Source organism: Oryzias latipes, chromosome 13, assembly GCF_002234675.1.
Source record: "Oryzias latipes chromosome 13, ASM223467v1".
Classification (NCBI taxonomy): domain Eukaryota; kingdom Metazoa; phylum Chordata; class Actinopteri; order Beloniformes; family Adrianichthyidae; genus Oryzias; species Oryzias latipes.
This window is the reverse complement of record NC_019871.2, coordinates 3,332,252-3,350,843: the sequence shown is the minus strand read 5'-3', so window position 1 is coordinate 3,350,843 and position 18,592 is coordinate 3,332,252. Positions and strand designations below refer to the sequence as shown.

Here is an 18,592-nt window from a genome sequence, read left to right as displayed (position 1 = left end):
AAATGGTCTTTATCCGAAATAATTTCAAAGAATGTTGTCTTTACAGTAAAATTAGTTATGGGAAATCAACAAAAATTATAAAGACTATTTAGAACATGTGAGTTTTTAACATCAATCTAGCAGACAACTAATTTGATTTTCCTTTAGTTTATTTATTTATGACATTTTTTCATTTGGTTTGCTTGAGGAAGACGTTCTTAAATTACACATTTTCAAATTCAAATTACTCAGATTCAGATTTATTTAGAAAAAAATCTGATTACTCCTTACTCTTGTATGAAAATAGCTGAATAGCTGTGGCTGCCCCCCCAGCTAAAACTAATATTCTTACATTTTAAGTAGAAGTGAAGTACTTCTACCCTTAACAAAAACCAAACTCCCTTTTTCTACACCCATTTGAAAGAAAAGTATACTTTCTAAAACAAAATAAAAAAATAATAAACTAAAAATAAACTTCCTGGTTGAATGGACGACAAATTGAAAAAAGGAAAGGAAAAGAGATGCTACCCTTATATTTACTTTTCTTTTTTTGCCAGGAAAAAAAAAAATATATATATATAGTTTAGTTTTTTTTTTACAAGTGAAGTTAATACCAAATAATTCTAACCTTAAAAAAAATTGAAATCTTTTTGTGTTGTAAAGTGTCATAAACAAAGATTTTCAAGCTTTTATAATCACTAGACTGGATTTTTTATTCAATAATTTTCTCCAAACATTACACAGGATCTTTAAATGATACAGTATATATATATACATACACATCAGTGTATTATTGTACCTAAAAAGTTGACTCGTTGGACATCTGTGCGTTTCAAGACAGGATTGTTTTCTGGACGTTTGTGTGATGAGAGAAAGTTTGGGGTCAGTAAGTCGGCCAGAACGAAGATGTGCTGTCGTCAGCGTTTGGGATCAAAGCTGGATGCGGAGCGGGGCTGTGCGGGTGCGGCCCGCTTCGGTGGCGCGACGATGACGACGGTGGAGGATGAGGAACCTGGAGTGCGACGGTACTTTCCACGCAGGAAGCGACACAGCAGTGCAAAATTCATGTTCTCAGCAGAATACATCACTAATGGCAAACAGCACCGTTGTGGCTGAACCCAGACACTTCTTCGGCGCGGAGTCGCGGTCGGATTCTGACTCCTGATGGATTACAAAGCGAGGGGACGCTGGAGGTGGTTTGAGTAACACTGACGCTGCTCCTGAACCAGCCAATGGTTTCAGACTCACAAGGCGTTCTTGCTAAAACTGAACAATCATTAAATACAGATCTTTGGTACAGACCAGCTATTTGAAGCCATCGGCTGAGCGTCTCACAGACCTAAAACCCAAGTAGCTCAAAGAAAGAAAAGACAGAAATCGTCCAAACGTGTTGGGGGCGGGTCTCCGTGGCCCCGCTGGAATAGGAGATCGGGAAGAGGGAACGACGGAAACGTGGATCGTTCCAGTTCTAACTGCCGTGAAAATACTACGACCGCTTCCCAAGCCGGCCGGTGTCAGTGGTCTCTTCCCATCAGAACTACGTGTTTTTTCTGCGTACGATTAGTTTGTTGAGGGGGGGGGGGGGGGGGGGGGGGGTCCCTCGGGCTAAGCATGTCCGAGTGCTGCAGGGAATGAGGCGGCAGGGATGCTGCGGGGTCTGACGGGACGTCCTGGACTCTACATCATCCCCAGCTGCATTAGCGTGTTAGCGTACGCCATGGGCTTGACATTCGGATGAGGCTGTGAAACACATGTGGCACATTTTAGAGTCGACTCCAGCGAACACAACAACACTGGTAGAGTGGGTCCTCGTTTATCAGCGGGGTTGCGTTCAGAAAAAGTATTCCTCGTTTTCAAAATCATTCTAGATGCTTAAAGGCTGTAAAACTCCAGACTAGAACATTTTCACACTTTTCTCTCCTTTAAAGCTCAAATCTTCATGGAATAGAAACAAAGAAACTGATCGCGATTGAAGATTTATGTGAATGTGTCACATTCTGTACATGGAGGAGGGTGATTGACGAGGCAAACAGCCAATCAGGATGCAGAACACACTGCGGTGTGAAAGTAATGAATGTAATTTTAAATAAAAACATTGTAAAGCTCAACTAAGAAACATTCAGAAACAACAAAAGACGGCGTTATAGCGATGGACCGCCGCAGATCCTTTAATGACTATTTGTTCAAATTTGATTCACCTATGTGGGAATAAATAGAGTTTTGTAATGTATTTAAAAAGTAGAATTTTTATTTCTAAATTGAGTTTCAGTTCATCAAGATTTTACCTAAAAAAAGAATTTAACATAGTATGAAAAATGTTCTTGTTTTAGTCAAAAACTCTCATTAGCATAAAGAAATTCATCACATTTGACTCATTATAGGAACATATCTCAATCATGTTTTTAAAAGAACAAACCCTGTCCGTATGAACGGGTATCTTAGGTCTTCTAGAAATACATTTTTGCGTTAATATGTAGATTTGAGGACAGCATATGCATATGGGTGTGTCACTGTTCTGCCAATCCCCCCAAAAAACAAGCAGGACTTGAGCTTTGAAGGAGCGGCGTTCGGGGACGTTTTACCTACAAGTTCAGGATCTGAGCAAACAGCTAAAAAAATAAATAAATAAATAAAGCAACACACTAACCACAGCTGTGAACTGGTGAAATTCTGGCTTGAGGTCTGATCCCCTGAGGTGGATGTAAGCTCCTTTATTTCCCATCTGATCACTGGAAGAAGAATGTTACCATGGTTACGCAGCAGGAAACAATCTCTTCAACTCTTAATGTAAAAATGTCAGAGCTTTTTTAGAAAAAGGAAGCCTGGACGCCTGCAGGAGTCCGTCCGGCGGACGTACCAGTAGTTGGGCGCTGAGAACACGGTGATGCACTTCCCTGAGTGGGTGACCTCGTAACCCTCAGCTTTGACCTCGTGACTGCGGATGATGTAGTCCAGCTTGTTCTTCTCCAGGAAGCTCTCCGTCACGTCCGGTCCGAACTGACAGCTCACTCCCCTCTTGCTGACCGACCGGCCGTTCTGCAGGACACACGGCTGTGAGATCTGCGCTCTGAAGGGAAACCGTCAACGGACACTCGCGCGTGGACGAGAACTGACCTGAGGCTGCGGGTCTGACCAGAGGAGGTCGCACATGGGACCTGTGAAGAGAGCGTGCGCGCCGTTTAGTCAAACGTCCGTTCATCCGTTTTTATGACGTCGGGTGAACCTGAAGCCTGACCTGAGTCTGGAGGTTGTCGATTTCTGTCGATCTTCCTAATGTCGTCCAACGTGACGCCGTCTTCACTGAAAAGTCCGCCGTGCATCACCTGAAAGCCAGAGTGTGAGATCATCAGGAGGCGCTCGGACCAGGACAACCCTGGAGCTCAGTCTGACGCCAGCCCGGACGAGGAAACAAAGACGTTCACGGATCTTTTTGTCTGCAGGTGGATGCATCAGAATGGAGCGGAGCAGGAAGCTCGTGGCCCCGCCCACTGTATTACTACGTCACCAATACAATCTTTTTCTAACGCCGTTTTTTTCATCTTCTTCTGATCTGCAACGATTTGCATAAAGAATGCAGCTGTGAGCTTTATGTTCTTTATAAATGTCCTCAGTCGTCAGAAAATGTTAAAAACACGTTTTTTTTATCAGAGTGGGTCTTTAAAGCCACGGCTCATCTCAGCCAAATCCATGGGATGGGCTTGGTTTCAGTGTTCACACCTGAAAAAAAAACACAGCATGTCCTCTGAGAGGTTCGGGTCGACCACGGCTCCGCCCGTGGTCAAGAAGCCGCTCCACTGGAGATTTGGATTCACAAATCGAGCTCATCGATTCACAGATCCAACAGCGGTTCTTAGTATTTAATAACAAAACATAAACGTCGCTGTCGTTTTGGATCATTTTATAACAAATCCTGAAAATAGTCTTCATAGTTTTCAATCCTCAAACGTTCGCCGACTACAGTTGGAAGCTTCCATTTGCTCAAGAAGGTGGTAACTACAGTACAGACCACACCTTCTCATTCAAAGAGTTTTCTTTACTTTCATGACTATGAAAAATGTAGATTCACACTGAAGGCATCAAAACTGTGAATGAACACATGTGGAATTAAATACATAACAAAAAAGTGTGAAACAACTGAAAATATGTCATATTGTAGGTTCTTCCAGAGGTAGTCACCTGAAATGGTTTTGTGTGCCCTGTCTGGTTTAACAAGTGTGATTTCTTGCCTTATAAATGGGGTTGGGACCGTCAGTTGTGTTGTGCAGAAGTCAGGTGGATACACAGCTGATAGTCCAACTGAATAGACTGTTAGAATTTGTATAACGGCAAGAAAAAAGTACAGAAAAACGAGCGGCCATCATTACTTTAAGAAATGAAGGTCAGTCAGTCCAAAGAATTGGGAAAACTTTGAAAGAGTCCCCAAGTGTAGTCACAAAAACCATCAAGCGCTACAAAGAAACTGGCTCATATACGGACCGCCGCAGGAAAGGAAGACCAAGAGTCACCTTGAGGATAAGTTCATCGACTAAGTTCATCCGAGTCACCGGCCTCAGAAATGGCAGGTTAACAGCAGCTCAGATTAGAGAGCAGGTCAATGGCACACAGAGTTCTAGCAGCAGACACATCTCTACAACAACTGTTAAAAGGTGTGAATCAGGCCTTCATGGTAGAATATCTGCTAGGAAACCACTGCTAAAGAAAGCCAACAAGCAGAAGAGACTTGTTTGGCCTAAAGAACACAAGGAATGGACATGAGACCAGTGGACATCTGTGCTTTCCATCTTACAGCGGCATGCTATTCCATCCGGTTTGCGTTTAGTTGGACCATCATTTATTTTTCAACAGGACAATGAGCCCAAACACACCTCCAGGCTGTGTAAGGGCTATTTGACCAAGATGGACAGTGATGGGCCAACAAGTGCTAAGCATCTCTGGAAACACCTTGGAACCCATTTCAGGTGACTAACTCTGGAAGATCATCCAGAGAATGCCAAGAGTCTGCAAAGCAGTAATCAAAGCAAAAGGTGGCTACTATGAAGAACCTATAATATGACATTTTCAGTTGTTTCACACTTTTGTGTTAATTCATAGTTGTGATGCCTTCAGTGTGAATCTACAATTTTTTCATAGTCATGAAAATAAAGAAAACTCTTTGAATGAGACGGTTTGTCCAAACATTTGGTCTGTACTGTAAAGATGGAACAACTAGAAAACCCTCACAGTCCATTTATTTGAACTTTGCCAACAGAAAACATGTTTTGCAACCAAATGTTTTGATCTTAAGAGGAAAAAAAGAAAACTCCCTATAACTCCAGGCGACTTCTCTGCCACGTTTTCAGTCACATGACATCACAATACCGTGTAAAATTCATATTTATTATGTTTTCTATCCACGTTCTCATTATATTTAAGTCTAAACACACGACGTATCATAAATGCTGGACTGATCACCGTGAATCAGCGGATTCTGCCGCGCAGGAAAGCGGCTTTGCATCAAAATGAGACTTGTGAGACTTGGCCCCTACCACTCCTCCACCCGCACACTGAACATTGGGGCGCCACAGGGCTGTGTGCTAAGCCCCCTGCTGTACTGCCTCTACACTTACGACTGCAGTCCAGCCCACAACAACAACTGCATCATAAAGTTTGCCGACGACACCACGGTGGTCGGACTCATTCCCAGGGGGGAGGAGTCTGCCTACAGAGAGGAGGTCCTGAAGTTGACAACCTGGTCCTCAGAGAACAACCTCACCCTGAACACCAGCAAAACCAGGGAGATCATAGTCGACTTCAGGAAACACCTTCAAGTTCCTCGGCATCATCATCTCTGCAGACCTTTCCTGGACAGCCAACACCACCGCCATCATCAAGAAGGCTCAGCAGCGTCTGCACTTCCTGAGGGTCCTCAGGAAGAACAAAATTAAAACCAACCTGCTGCTGACCTTCTACCAGTCATCCATCCAGAGCCTGCTCACTTACTGCACAACTGTTTGGTTCGGCAGCTGCACGGCCGCGGATAAAAAGAGACTGCAGAGAGTCGTAGAGACAGCTGAGAAAATCATTGGGTGCCCTCTCCCCACACTGACGGACATCTACTCCGCGCGCTGTCTCACCAGGGCTCAGAACATCATTAAGGACAGTTCACACCCCGGCTCAGACCTGTTCAACCTGATGCCCTCCGGGAGGCGCTACAGAGGCATCAGAAGCAAAACGAACAGACTAAAAAACAGCTTCTTTCCAAAGGCAATAACAATCCTCAATTCCCAAATGCACAGATAAGAGGAAAAAAAAAAACGAGAAAAAAAAACATTCCTTTTACTCTGTCCACAGTCTGACCACAGTGTCATCTATCTACCTCATTGCCACCTCTGCACTTTGACATGTCTACGCACAGTTTTTTCATACGCAATTTTTGCACTATTATCTCGGCACTCTCCAATACAGTTTACAGCTTATATTGCACACTTGTATATACTGTTTGTTTGCTTGTTTGATTTTATTATATTACAATGTTATCTTTACTACTTTTCCCTTCCTTACTGTTCTTGCACTGATGGTGATGCTTAAATCTCATTGTACTATGCACAATGACAATAAAGCCATTCTATTCTATTCTATTCTAAAATGCAGCACTTTACGGAGCTAATGGGCGCAAAGCGGCTATAAAAAACGCTTTTCTGTAAGAAATCAGAATCAGCTGATTCACAGTGATTTACATAAAGGGTTAAAGCAAATTCAGTTTTTTTATGAATTTATGTCAGTAAACAGGAACCCCCCCCCCACTACCAAAAAAATAGCTTTAGTTTGAAAATGGGAAGCTTCCCCGACACTTTTTTTAGAATATTTGGACGTTCAGCTTTTTTTTTTTTAGTTTACAAACTTAAAATCCAACAATATCCTGCGTTTTACAGCAATAAATATATTGTGCTCGAGTTATATTTTTACTGCACTGGAGAATATTTGCACTCGGATCCTCATTCGTGTCTTTTTTTCTCCTTCATCTCTTCCCCCCTTAAAAATGGCGGACCCGTCCTGCTGCAGGAACACCCCCCCCCCGTGTGAACTCACCAGCACTTTGCTGTTGATGCACTGAGCGAGAGGAAGCCACTGGAAGACCTCGCTGAACAGCTGGAACATCTGCGCCGTGTACTTGGCTTTGACCTCCCCTTCAAACCCGTACATCTGGTTCATGTTGTCCGTCTCGTGGTTTCCTGAACACCGTACATGTCTGATTTAGTTCAGCGGAGGCGCGCGAAGGCGCGCGAAGGCGCGCGAAGGCGCTCAAAGGCGTCACGCACCTCTCAGTAGGTGAAAGTTGTCGGGGTAGAGCAGCTTGAAGCCAAAGAGAGTGAGGATGACCTCGAGGGAGAAGGAGCCGCGGTCCACAAAGTCCCCGTTGAACAGCTGAACGCCGCAGTCAAGGAAAATGACGCACGAGTTCTGCGTTTGACGACTCTGGGGCACGACGTGCCGCCGTGACGGAAGGATACGTAAGGGTTGGCGTCTGACGGTAAGCCGTTCAGCTTGAAAATGTTGAGGAGGTCGTAGTACTGGCCGTGGGTGTCCCCACAAATAGTTAACTTATCTGTCTACGAGGAAACAGGAGGTAAGGAAAAACAAACACCTTTAGAGAACTTTGATGCCGTTGACCAACCAATCAGGGACGTCCTCCTCACCTCCTTTAACGTGATTTCAACCAGACTGGGTAACTTCGACAGAACGTCTTTAACCTGCACCAAAATCTGAAGAAGAGGAGGAGAAAGACTGCAAACAGATGTGAAGGAACGCTGAGCCGGCGGGGGGCCTGAGGGCCGACCGCTCCTACCTGGTACGCACACTTCCTGTGCAGCTTCTTCTGCTCTTTGAACCACTCCATCATGTCCGTCATGAAGCTGACCGTCACCTTTCCATCCTCAAGTTTGGGGCCGGCATAGTCGTCCTCGATGGCTGCAACACAAAGTCACGTCATCTTCCTGCCCCGGCTCCTCGTCGCGTTAGTCTGGCCTCGGAACGGGAAACGTACTCATGCTCTCGATGTCCAGAGAGTCCACCACAGACTTTTTCGTCTCGTCGCTGGCGATGGCTCGCTCGAAGGCTTTCTGCTTCACGATCTTGTTGCACTCCTGGTACTTCATCTTGGCGTCCTTGTCGTTCGGTCGAACCCTCACGACCTGTCGCCACAAAGCAGAGACGGCGGGAAAATATGAGAACACGTTGTCCGGATGGAGCGTTTCTGACGTCTCTCCGCCGGGTTTGAAGGAGAAACAACTGCAGCTGCGTAAAAAAATATATAGTTGAAGCGACTTCACAGCATTCATGAATCAATGAAGCACCAGTTTAGATCAGCAGATCTGTACAACAAAATTTCATTAAAATAAATACCAGTGGAAGCGCTTTCTATTCTGGTTCTATTGTTAAATATATGAATGAACTCATCCCATGTTGCTCATGGGATGTCGTCACCCTCTGGTTTGGTAGCTGGTTTTGTTTTTGTCCTGCATTCTTAGTTCATTCATTTCAAACATTTTATAATAACAACAACAGAAAAATGGTTTTGTTTGGTTTGCTAAACCGAACATTAAAAATAAAACAAATAAAAGATAAAATAATACTAATAAAAAAATAAAATAAACCCATTATGTGCTAAACGATTAGCGGTAAATAAATAAATCAACACTAAAGAGAGCTTGTTGTGAGTCTGAGGGGGAGACGCTCAGCCTAAACGCCGTTTGATTGAACTCGAGTGAGTAAAATGTTGCTCGATTCTAGAGCAGTGCTGCCCTCTAACCCCCACCCCCCACCCTGGAGCCGCCCCGTGGGTCAATTGGTACCAGGGGAGGTAAAAAACAGAACAACTTTTTGGGTTTTACCTATCTTGTTCAATTCAATTCAACTTTATTTGTATAGCCCAAAACTACAACAACAGTCGTCTCGATAGGCTTTAGATAAATGTAGGGTAACATCAAATTTAAAAGGATCATGAACACACACAATTTAATAGAAACTGAACTAACTAAACTAAAACTGGACATCGCTGCCTTTAGACCCTTCTTGGCGGTAAGGAAAAACGGATTCTGGGAAAAAACGACGAAGCCTCCCCCTGGACAGACAGGCAATGCCAGAACTCCAACTCTACAACTACACTTATTCTACAGGAAGTTTTATTTTGAAACACTAGCGGATTCTCTCCATCAAATCTGTCTATGACGAATGTCAAGTTTCGCCTCGGTCAGCGCCGTCGCTCTGACCGCCACACTGAAACCCAGACTCTACAATGTACGACAAACTAATTGGAGACACAATTCAAGAAGACAAACTAACAAAAACACAAAAATAGCCGTTAAATTATGAGAAAGTATTCAAAATATTTTGAGAATAAAGTTGTATAATTATGACAAAAGTTATGACCAAAAAACTTGTTGCAAACTTAGAAGGTAGTAATATTAAAGGCATTCAGTTATTTTAAAAATATAATAACAACAAAATCTTTATGTTATGAGAATAAAGCCGTTTGAAAATGAATTCAACATTTGATGAGAATTAAGTCATAACTTTATGCTTCTAAAAGTTGTAAATTTACAAGGAAAAAGTCCCGCTCCTTAAATCATAAAATGTCTCATTTAGCTTTGAAAATATTTCAAAGACAAAGGAACATTAGGAGAAATCAGGCGGACATGAAACTGCTCAAGAATTTGGATGTATCTGCTTTCATTTTTTTGTTGATTTAGCGAGCTTTCTTTTTGAAAAAGTTGAGTTTTTGTCCGTGAAATTACTACCTTTTAAAAAATTACGATTTTATTCTTGTATTTATTCATATATATTTATATAAACAACCCCCCCCCCCCTTTCAACGCTCTGCGGGTGGTTTCTCCAATTTAGTAACAAATTGATACAGAAGATGAATCCAGATAAAATAAAACCAAAAAGTTTCTGATTTGTAGAAATTTCCTTTAGATTCATGAAAACTTGTGAAAATTAGGAATTTTCTTACAGCAAAGCTAAATTCAAAAACTTTACCCCAGCAAATATTTTCTGTGTTAAAGATAAATACACACAACGGGTCAAGATCCTAAAAACCAAACAGAAACTATGATGCATCTTCTTGCCCTGATCGATAATCTGAACCTAAACTGAATTAAAGTGCAAAATTGGCGCTCTATGAAAAAAGCCTATCATCAGAAATCATATAGTATACAGTTTATGCAATTCAACAGCTTTGTTTTATTAAACCTTCATCCTCTCACACTAAAGAGGATCAGGGTAGAGAGTGATAAACCTGCAGCATCCGTCACTGACCGTCTCATAGTCCTTCAGAGCAGCTTTGAACTTCCCCAGAGCCATGTTGGAGGTGGCGCGGCGGTAGTAGCCTTTAATGTAGTTCTTGTCCACCTCCAGGGCCTTGGTAGCGTCCGCCAGGGCGTAGCCATAGCACTCGGTGCGCAGGTAGGCCAGGCTGCGGTTGCTGTAGTAGATGGCGTTGGACGGATTGAGCTCCAAAGCCTCTGAGTAGAACTTGATGGCATTTTCATAATCTTTCTCTGGAAAAACACACAAATCCTCCAATATTATTTTCCTCCATAATTCTGTGCAGAACAAACATAAATGTTTAGTTAATTTAAAGGAGGAATTCCTGTTTTACTTGAATATTTGAAACAAAAAAACATCTAAATATTTGAGCTAATTAGGAACTTTAACCTTAAAAAAAGGAAATCTTTCCCCTCCAACATAGACTGACGGTGGTCTGAGGTTTTCAGTCGTTGAGCTGCTTGAATCTAAATATATTTTGTTTTAAAGTTTTTGGTTTTTTCCTTTTAAAGTTGTTTACATTTATTTTAGAAATAAAATTAGCCGGTGACACCCCAAAACCACAAAAACACAAGAATAGAACAAAAACACTCAATTTCACAAGCGCCAGTAGTTCAACCAAAGCTTCTTCACCACACAGTTAACTCATAAACAAAACTTTGACTTCACTGTTTAATGTTCACTACCAGCAAATGTTTTAAATTTCATGAGGGTTTGATAACATCTGCCTCAGGAACTGAATTAAAAAATAAAAGACGTGAAAAACGTGTCATTATTTAGAGATTTCTTTTCTAAAAGTCACAAAGTGACTCTTTTAAATACAGACCACAACAATAAACAGTACACAAAAGTCAGTCATCTGCTACAACATGAGGATTGTCATCATTGGGGAAAGATTTCAAAATAAGAGCACATCACATGACTTTCAGTTTTTTGATGAGACAATAAAAATGTCCTCGGCTTGTATCACCGATTATAACTCGGAGCTTAAAAACAACAAAACATGACAAAGAACGCCTCGTCTATTATCTTTGTTTCAGAAATTTTTATTCACCGTAAATATCAAAGCCTGTTTTTTTATTTTTAAACATTTAATTCTGTCCATAATAGCTGACAATAAATGTCAAATATCTCTGGTTTTTAAAGTTAAATCATTAAACAATGTGTATAATCCCAATTTTTCTCTGTAATAACTCAAAATAATAAAAGACTTCACTTATAATAAAGGCGTTTTCGTTAAAAATGCGTTATTTAAATTGTGTATTCATTTGCATTTACAAATTAAAAGCTTCCTGATCATTGTTTCAAACATGAATCTATGGGAGTTTTAGACAGAGAAAAGGCTATTTTGGGGGGGGGGGGGGGGGGGCAAAAAATATTTCAAAAATAATATAAATTTTTTAAGTTACAAAAACAGTTGTTTGAATTAAACGTATTTTAAATTAACAAAAAAACTCACTTTTAGTCCTTTAGGCTGAAATGACAGCAAACTACTTAAACTGAAGAAGAATTACATCAAAAATAACAATTGAGAAAAACAGAAAGCAGCTTTCAAACTAACGATGTTATTAAGAATTAAAACGTAACTGGTGGAGAAAACCTATAGTATCTAATACGATACATTTAATTTATAGTCCCACATTTCTGGAATTAGGCTTGCTGTTGCCACATCTTTCCAGATACAAAAAAAAAAGCTCAATTGTTAGAAAAAAAGTCATGTTCCATAGTTTAAAGGATTTTTTTTTTAAACAGCACAGAGATACGAAAATATGTGAATTTTTTTCCAACACATGCTGCCTGATAACCAATAATAAACGTTTATTAGATCTAACCTTTGTTCAAACTAGAACATTTAGACTCATAAACATCCCAAAAAACAGTTTGCCGTTTCTCTCTGGGATCTTAAATCACTGCCCCAGTTCAGTCAATGCAAGTGCTGTTAGACGTCTGTGGAGCAGTTCTCCTTCAAATACTCCATGTTCTCCTCCCAAATTAACAGAATTGTGTTGTGGAAAGGTTTGTTTTTCAGCTGGCAGGAATAATCAAAGTCTCTGTTCTCTGTTTCAAAATGAGAGTGCCACAAAACGGCATGTTATCTCTGACTGGAACAGGTTTGGCTGTAGAATTCAGTGGGAAAAGGTTTGGTCCCTGCCCCAAAAGTAATTCATCACCAATAAAATTAGAGACATTTCTTTCAAAGTTCTTCATAAATTTTATCCACTGAAACTTTACCAAGTTTAAAAAAAGATCTGGACATAAACTGTTCATTCTGTCATTTCTTACCAGAAACAGTGCCTCGTCTTTGTTGGTTTTGCTCCTTCACTCACGTGTTTTGGAAAGATTTGATACATTTTATAATAACGCATCTATGTGAAGATTATAGATTATTTTATGAGCATATTATTTTTGGATATTTTACACAAGGGAGACTTAATGCAGAGAAAATATATGCAGTTAATTTACTTATAATTATGGCTAAATACTTTATACACAAGTGTAAATATACCAACAAAAAAACAGTATTTGGTTCTGTATGTAAACGGTATAAAATCCTCCACTAACAAAAAGCTGTGAGAACAGTTGAAACATGGTCTCTTTTGAAACTTTATCAGATTCTTTTACTTTGTTAGTTTTGTATTATTTTTGCTTAACCTGTTGTAAATTGTCATTATTATTGTTTTTTTAATTTTTGTTCATTTCCTGGCGAACGTGAAAATTGTATTTTGCACAGTGTGGAGTTTTGTATTTGGTATTTTGTATGTGCAATATTTGTTCATAAAGTTAAAACAAAAGTTCAGTCAATGCAAAACTTTATTAACAAACGTCATTGACAGAAACTTAGTACTTGCTGGTGTTAAATTTGACATTTTAGTTCAATTATCTGCTGACACTAGTCAATATTTTGAAGTTACTAACTGGTATAAATGTTAAAAAACAAAATTTAAGTGTAGAGTACGAAGACTTTTATGATGGTTTTCTTTTTCTTTACTAAATATATATGTTAAAAAAATACTCAAAAGTAACGGAATGAAAGTAACTTGTAACTCCCCACAACTACTTAGAGGAGAAGAAATAAAAGCTTGGACACAAAAACAAACTAGAATATAAGGACTTTCCTTTGTCATATCTATGTGTGCCATAAAATGTCAAACACTGCTCAGAAAAATGGACTTCCTCCTCTGCCAGTTAGCTTACAGAAAATTCTAGCAGCTGCTCGCTGTTCATTCAAAACAATGCTAACACGTGTCAGGTGTTTTTTTAAGCTAGGGACATCAGACAAACGTGGGTTAAAACTCAACAAAAGAGTCACGTCTGACTCGGTTTCAGTGGCTGGCCCCACTGCGTTTCACGGAACACGCGTGACAGCATGCTTTGACATCGACGCTAGCGGCTTTACTTTAGCAGCTAGCTACCGCTTCCATCCCAATGAATGGAGTTAGCCGTTAGCATGTTGGCTTTGCGCAATATTAGAGACCGGCTCTAGCTGCGAGTACTGCGATAGTGACGCTGCACCAATGCTTTCTATTACAACTCCGTTTTAGTTCTGAGGACGCAGAAAAACACCAGTCATGACAAGCCACACAAATTACCTTTAAAGTAGTTATTCGCCTTCTCCTTGAGTAGCTCCGCTTCATTAGCCGCTTCCGCCATCTTCTCTTCTGTGACGACTTCCGGTTTGTGCGTCATATAGTCAGTTTTCTTAACGTGAAATTGTTATTTTACTTTTTATTTATCGATTAAAAATATATATACAGAAAACAGAAATCTAAAAATACATCACATCAAATATATTTTATAAAAAATAATAATTAACCCTGACAAAAAAAGAAAAACACGTTAAATAATTAGTGTTAGCATTTTTAGCTAAATAAGATATTACTAAAATATTTATTACTGAGTTGTGTTTTCATTTTAAATAAAATAATTTAAATTTACCTGAAATTGGATTACTTTGCTTCCTTGTGTTCATTTTTTCGTTTGTTTTTTATTATTTTTTGTTGTCTACCAGCAGGGGGCGGTATTTACCAATAGCAAAATCACAATCAGAGGAAGATTTCTCCATAAAACTGAGTTTATCTGGAGTTAGCTAGTATTTTGGTCGTTTTATCATAATTATTGAATGAATAGTGTTTATATCACGACATAGGCTCGGTCCTTTTATTTAAATTTAATATAATCCTCATTAGAGTGCGTGAGCAATGCGTTAATATGAAAAGTTGAAGTCTTTGGGTCATTTTTTAAGCAATGGCCGGTTTAAAATGATATAAATATTTGAAACTATCCATATATATGTTGAAGTTTTTTTTACTAAAAGAGTGATCACATCTGGATCTGTATTAGTGATAAACAGATGCTTTTTAGGAGACTTTTAAAGCTCTGATAAAGTTTCTCTCATGCACAAATGTAAATAAAATGTGTTTCCATGATGAACTCTTGAATCTATGGATCCTTTTTAAAGACTTTTTATTTTTATTTTTAGATAACTAGTCTGAAAGAACAGGGTAAATACTTTTAATCTTTTTGTGATCTTTGTTTTTATCTGTACCTGAGCTTAGGTTGACTCCGTTTTCTTTCTTTATTACGGTAATCCAGTTGTGTATGAACCAGTTTGTAATCAAAATAAGGGCACAAAATCACTCAAATACTACTTTTATAGAAACATGTTTTTCCATTTAAGCTTTTCCATCATGACTTCTACTTTCCCCTGAGTTTAAACTTTTTTACTCCTTTATTTTCCGTCTGACATGATTAAAAGGACCAAGAATTCTCCCCAAATGAATTTATTGCCGACAGTTTCGACTCCACGCCTTATTATTACCCAACATTAAACACCTTATCACCTTTTCTGATGGATTGAGCCCAAAACCTAAACAGACGCCTCGGCAAACATGACTGTAAGTGTAGATTTCAGCTTATTTATGCGGCTGCCGTCTTTCGAAGTGCCCGTGGTAATGGAAATGGTCTGGATTGCCCCCACGGTGCAGCTGATAAGGGCGAGCTGCACTCATGTGAGCCTGTGTGGGAGTAACAGCACGGCTAAACACAAACGCGCTCTTTATGTGGAGGGGATTTACGCCACTACGTTGAAATCTGAACCCAGTTGATCGACTTCTGTTGAATAAAAACCCTGGTTTTGTGTTGCACTACAGCCTTCAGGGGGGGTTTCCTTTTGCCTGTCTCCCAGATGGCTTCAAGGCCCCGGGGCCTTTGAGAGCTCACCTTTGTGCTCTCCAGTGATGGAGCCTCGGTCGGGCCTGGCACAGGTGGTTCACACAAACGTGAGAAGCCAGACTTTTCCACAAACTCCAGAAACAGAGAGTTTGGAGGTTGGTGTACAAGGAAAGAAGTCAGAGGGGTGGATGTGTCACAGAGGATGCAGTCCAGTCGAGTGCACTGCGGTGACTCACCAGCGGGCCAGCGGTGGGGTGACTCACCGTGACCCCCCCCCCATGTTCACCTCGGAGGGCGAGTTCACTTTCCCTCGCTAAGATCAACCACCAGCCACATCTAAATCTGGGAGGCTTTTACTAGAGCGGCGTAGGAGGAGGTGGACAGAAAACACGACGAGACGGTCGACGCGGACACTGAGGGGGTGGGAGGGTGTTTGATGGATGCTTTGGCCGTGGAGGGGTCCTGCAGAGACGTACGAGGAAGCGAAGAAGGAGACGGATGAAGGTCGGGGATGTGAGCGGCGTTCTGGGCTGCAGGCCAGCAAAGGAGGGATTCGGTTACACCAGCCCGCTCCAGACCTTCCAACCATTTATTATCTTGTATTACAAGAAGTTCAGGCCTGTTCTCTGCAAACGGAGAGCTCTCCTGTTGCACTCTGTCGCAATATTTCACTAATGAGCGCTCGACTTAAGGGATCTGTGGGGGGCCGAGCTGATTTGAAACACATGTTTTTCTAGCAGGCAGGGCAGAAGACTTAGAGGCTCGTTCCTGTCCGTCTCACGCCGGCCCTGTTGAGACATTCGCATCGACGATAAGCCGGCTTTTCTCTCCGATTATCTCTGACTCACGGAGGGGAACGATTACAAAACATTAGAGAGTCTTCACAGGCCGGCGAAACCTCCTGTCGATCCCTTCAGCCGTCAGTCAGCGTCCCCCAACGTGACGCCATGCCTGTTTGCTCAGGTCGCTCGCGGTACAGAGGAGCTGGAAACTCCTCGTAAGTGGAAAAAGAAACGCGATACTCACCTGCTCTACCTTCACACACTAAAACTCTGTCTGCAGCCACAGAGAGGACTGGAGGGGTTTGGAAAACACAACACAAGAAGGAAGTAAAGACGCTTTTCAGTTCAGATTGTGGGAGTAGCAACCATTTCAAGTCTAAATCCCTGAAATGTTTTTTTTTTTCATCTCCAACACTTTCATGTCCGCCTTAAAACCAAACCCTAACGGTTTAGCAAAGCTCTGAGTTGGATGTACTGCAGTATGTACTGCATGTACTGCGTGTCTCTTGAGACCCTTCATTAGATCCAAAGGTCAGCCATCAAACGAGAGCGGTGGAACCAGCCGGGGTGGTTCCTCTGGTGGGAACACCACCCGGACGTGTCCCTGGTGAGGCATTATGGGCATGGCCAACAGGCAGAAGCAGTGAAGCAGACCCTGGACACCCTGGAGAGATCGTATCTCCTGCTGTCCTGGAAATGCCTCAGTGTCCTCCCAGAGGAAGACACTTGGACCGCCGTCTTCCTCACCCAGCATGGATGAGCTGAAGATGACAGATGAGATTTTGTACTCAGTGCTTCATAACATGATCTCAGTGGTCTGTCCGTGGAGTGTCGTCTCTGAGCTGGGGGAGTCATGGCTTTGACTACACAGTTGTTCTAAAACCAAAGACTCCAAAAACGGTACGCAATGCGTGTTCAGTGAACCCCCCCCCATACAGGTGTTTGTGACTAAGGGGCCACTAATGTCGTCTGGCTCCAACGTGGCGGCATCCGTTTCCCAAAAATAAATGGTGACTGAATTGACTTCACACTCAGAAACAGTCACAAAGGTCTTCTTCCTCTTCTGTCAGCCTTTCCCTTCAGGGGTCGCCACGGCCAATCAGCTTCCTCCATCTAACTCTGTCTTCCACATCCTCTCCTCTAACATCAGCTACCTTCACGTCTTCATTCCTACGAACGCGCCTTCCTCCTCTCCTTCTTCCACCAACAGTTGTCCAGTTCCCATCGGCACCCTGCCGGTGAACAGCACCAATGTTAACCCTTGTACTATCTTAGATGACCCCACCCTTCCATTGACGTGTTCTCCCTACCATGACAAAGGTGGATAAAGGTGGAAAGATTTCATGTAATCCATGGACACCAGTGAAGATCACAAATCATTGAAGGAAAAAGGTTCAGAGAACTGTTTAGTGGGTCTAGATGACCCAACCCCCAATGGTAAAGTGCCTAGGACAGCACAAGGGTTACCCCGCGCCTCCACCGACCCGGTATGGCTATCAAACGTCTGTTTTACACATTTGGTTTGGCAAAGATTTAACGTCGGATGCCCTTCCTGACACAACCCTCGGTGTCTGTTCGGGAGCGGCACACTGAGAGCCTGGCTTGGGCCCCCTTGTGGCCACAGTGGATACAGTCGATAAGGTGCGCTGTCAATTTGTTGAGTGGGCCCTCTAGTCCAAAAATGGAGCAGTCCTCCTACTGGAGCTGGAATAAAAGGGAGGTCAGGTTCTCCCTTTATTATACTTTCCTCCTGTTTATTAGGGGGTTAGTGGATCAACCAGAAATACAAATAGAAAAAAAAGGTTTATATGTAAACTTGTTTGAAATATCTCCATCTTTCCATGAACTGATTTGTTCTGCAGGATTTCCAAGGAACTGGAACAAATGAAAAACTTGTTTTTTTCATTAAAGTTCTCAAAGTTTCTTGGCTTTGGTTTGTCAAACATGTTTTCAGCGAGCGAACGGCGGGATGTTATACTCCCCATAGATCCTGTCTCGTCTGGCAGGGGGGGGGGGTTCGACTGGGAAGGCAGCACTGAAGATTTTTCCTGATCCAGTGGGAATAATTGCATTCGGCTCTGGAAGCGGGACTTTACCTGGGAGGAGGCCCACACACACAGCCCAGCTGAATCATCTCTTTATGGTGGAAACGTGGAGCAGATGATGGGAGGCACCCCCCCCCCCTCCCAATTGACCGGCACCATAGCCTTGTTAAAGAGAATTTAGAAAATGACTGACTAAACAAATAATTAGAATAAATAAAAACAAGTTGAAGTGTAATCAACCCACATTCCTCTTCCATTAGATAAGCGGGGGGACAAAATGCAATTTCGGCTGGAATCTTCCCTTATTTG

At 41.7% G+C, this 18,592-nt stretch overlaps 1 protein-coding gene across 1 annotated transcript; it reads right to left on the bottom strand.

Annotated features, from left to right (window-relative positions):
* Positions 1-666: 666 nt before the first annotated feature.
* Positions 667-13,986, bottom strand: ppp5c (protein phosphatase 5 catalytic subunit). The gene is made up of 13 exons (XM_004075227.4): positions 13,875-13,986; positions 10,276-10,517; positions 8,003-8,150; positions 7,805-7,926; positions 7,656-7,721; positions 7,470-7,568; positions 7,278-7,383; positions 7,048-7,190; positions 3,215-3,302; positions 3,094-3,134; positions 2,837-3,015; positions 2,627-2,708; positions 667-1,719 (listed from the first exon to the last, which is right to left on the bottom strand). The coding sequence occupies exons 1-13, from the start codon at positions 13,969-13,971 to the stop codon at positions 1,657-1,659; spliced, it is 1,476 nt and encodes a 491-aa protein (XP_004075275.2). The 5' UTR covers positions 13,972-13,986; the 3' UTR covers positions 667-1,656.
* Between the last annotated feature and the right edge of the window lie 4,606 nt (positions 13,987-18,592).

Coding starts and splice junctions, on each gene's coding strand:
- ppp5c (XM_004075227.4), bottom strand. CDS start 13,971: ATGACGCACAAACCGGAAGTCGTCACAGAAGAGAAGATGGCGGAAGCG. Junction 3,016..3,093: donor GGTCAGACCCGCAGCCTCAG/GTCAGTTCTCGT, acceptor TGTGTCCTGCAG/AACGGCCGGTCGGTCAGCAA. Junction 1,720..2,626: donor TTCACCAGTTCACAGCTGTG/GTTAGTGTGTTG, acceptor TGTGTTTCACAG/CCTCATCCGAATGTCAAGCC.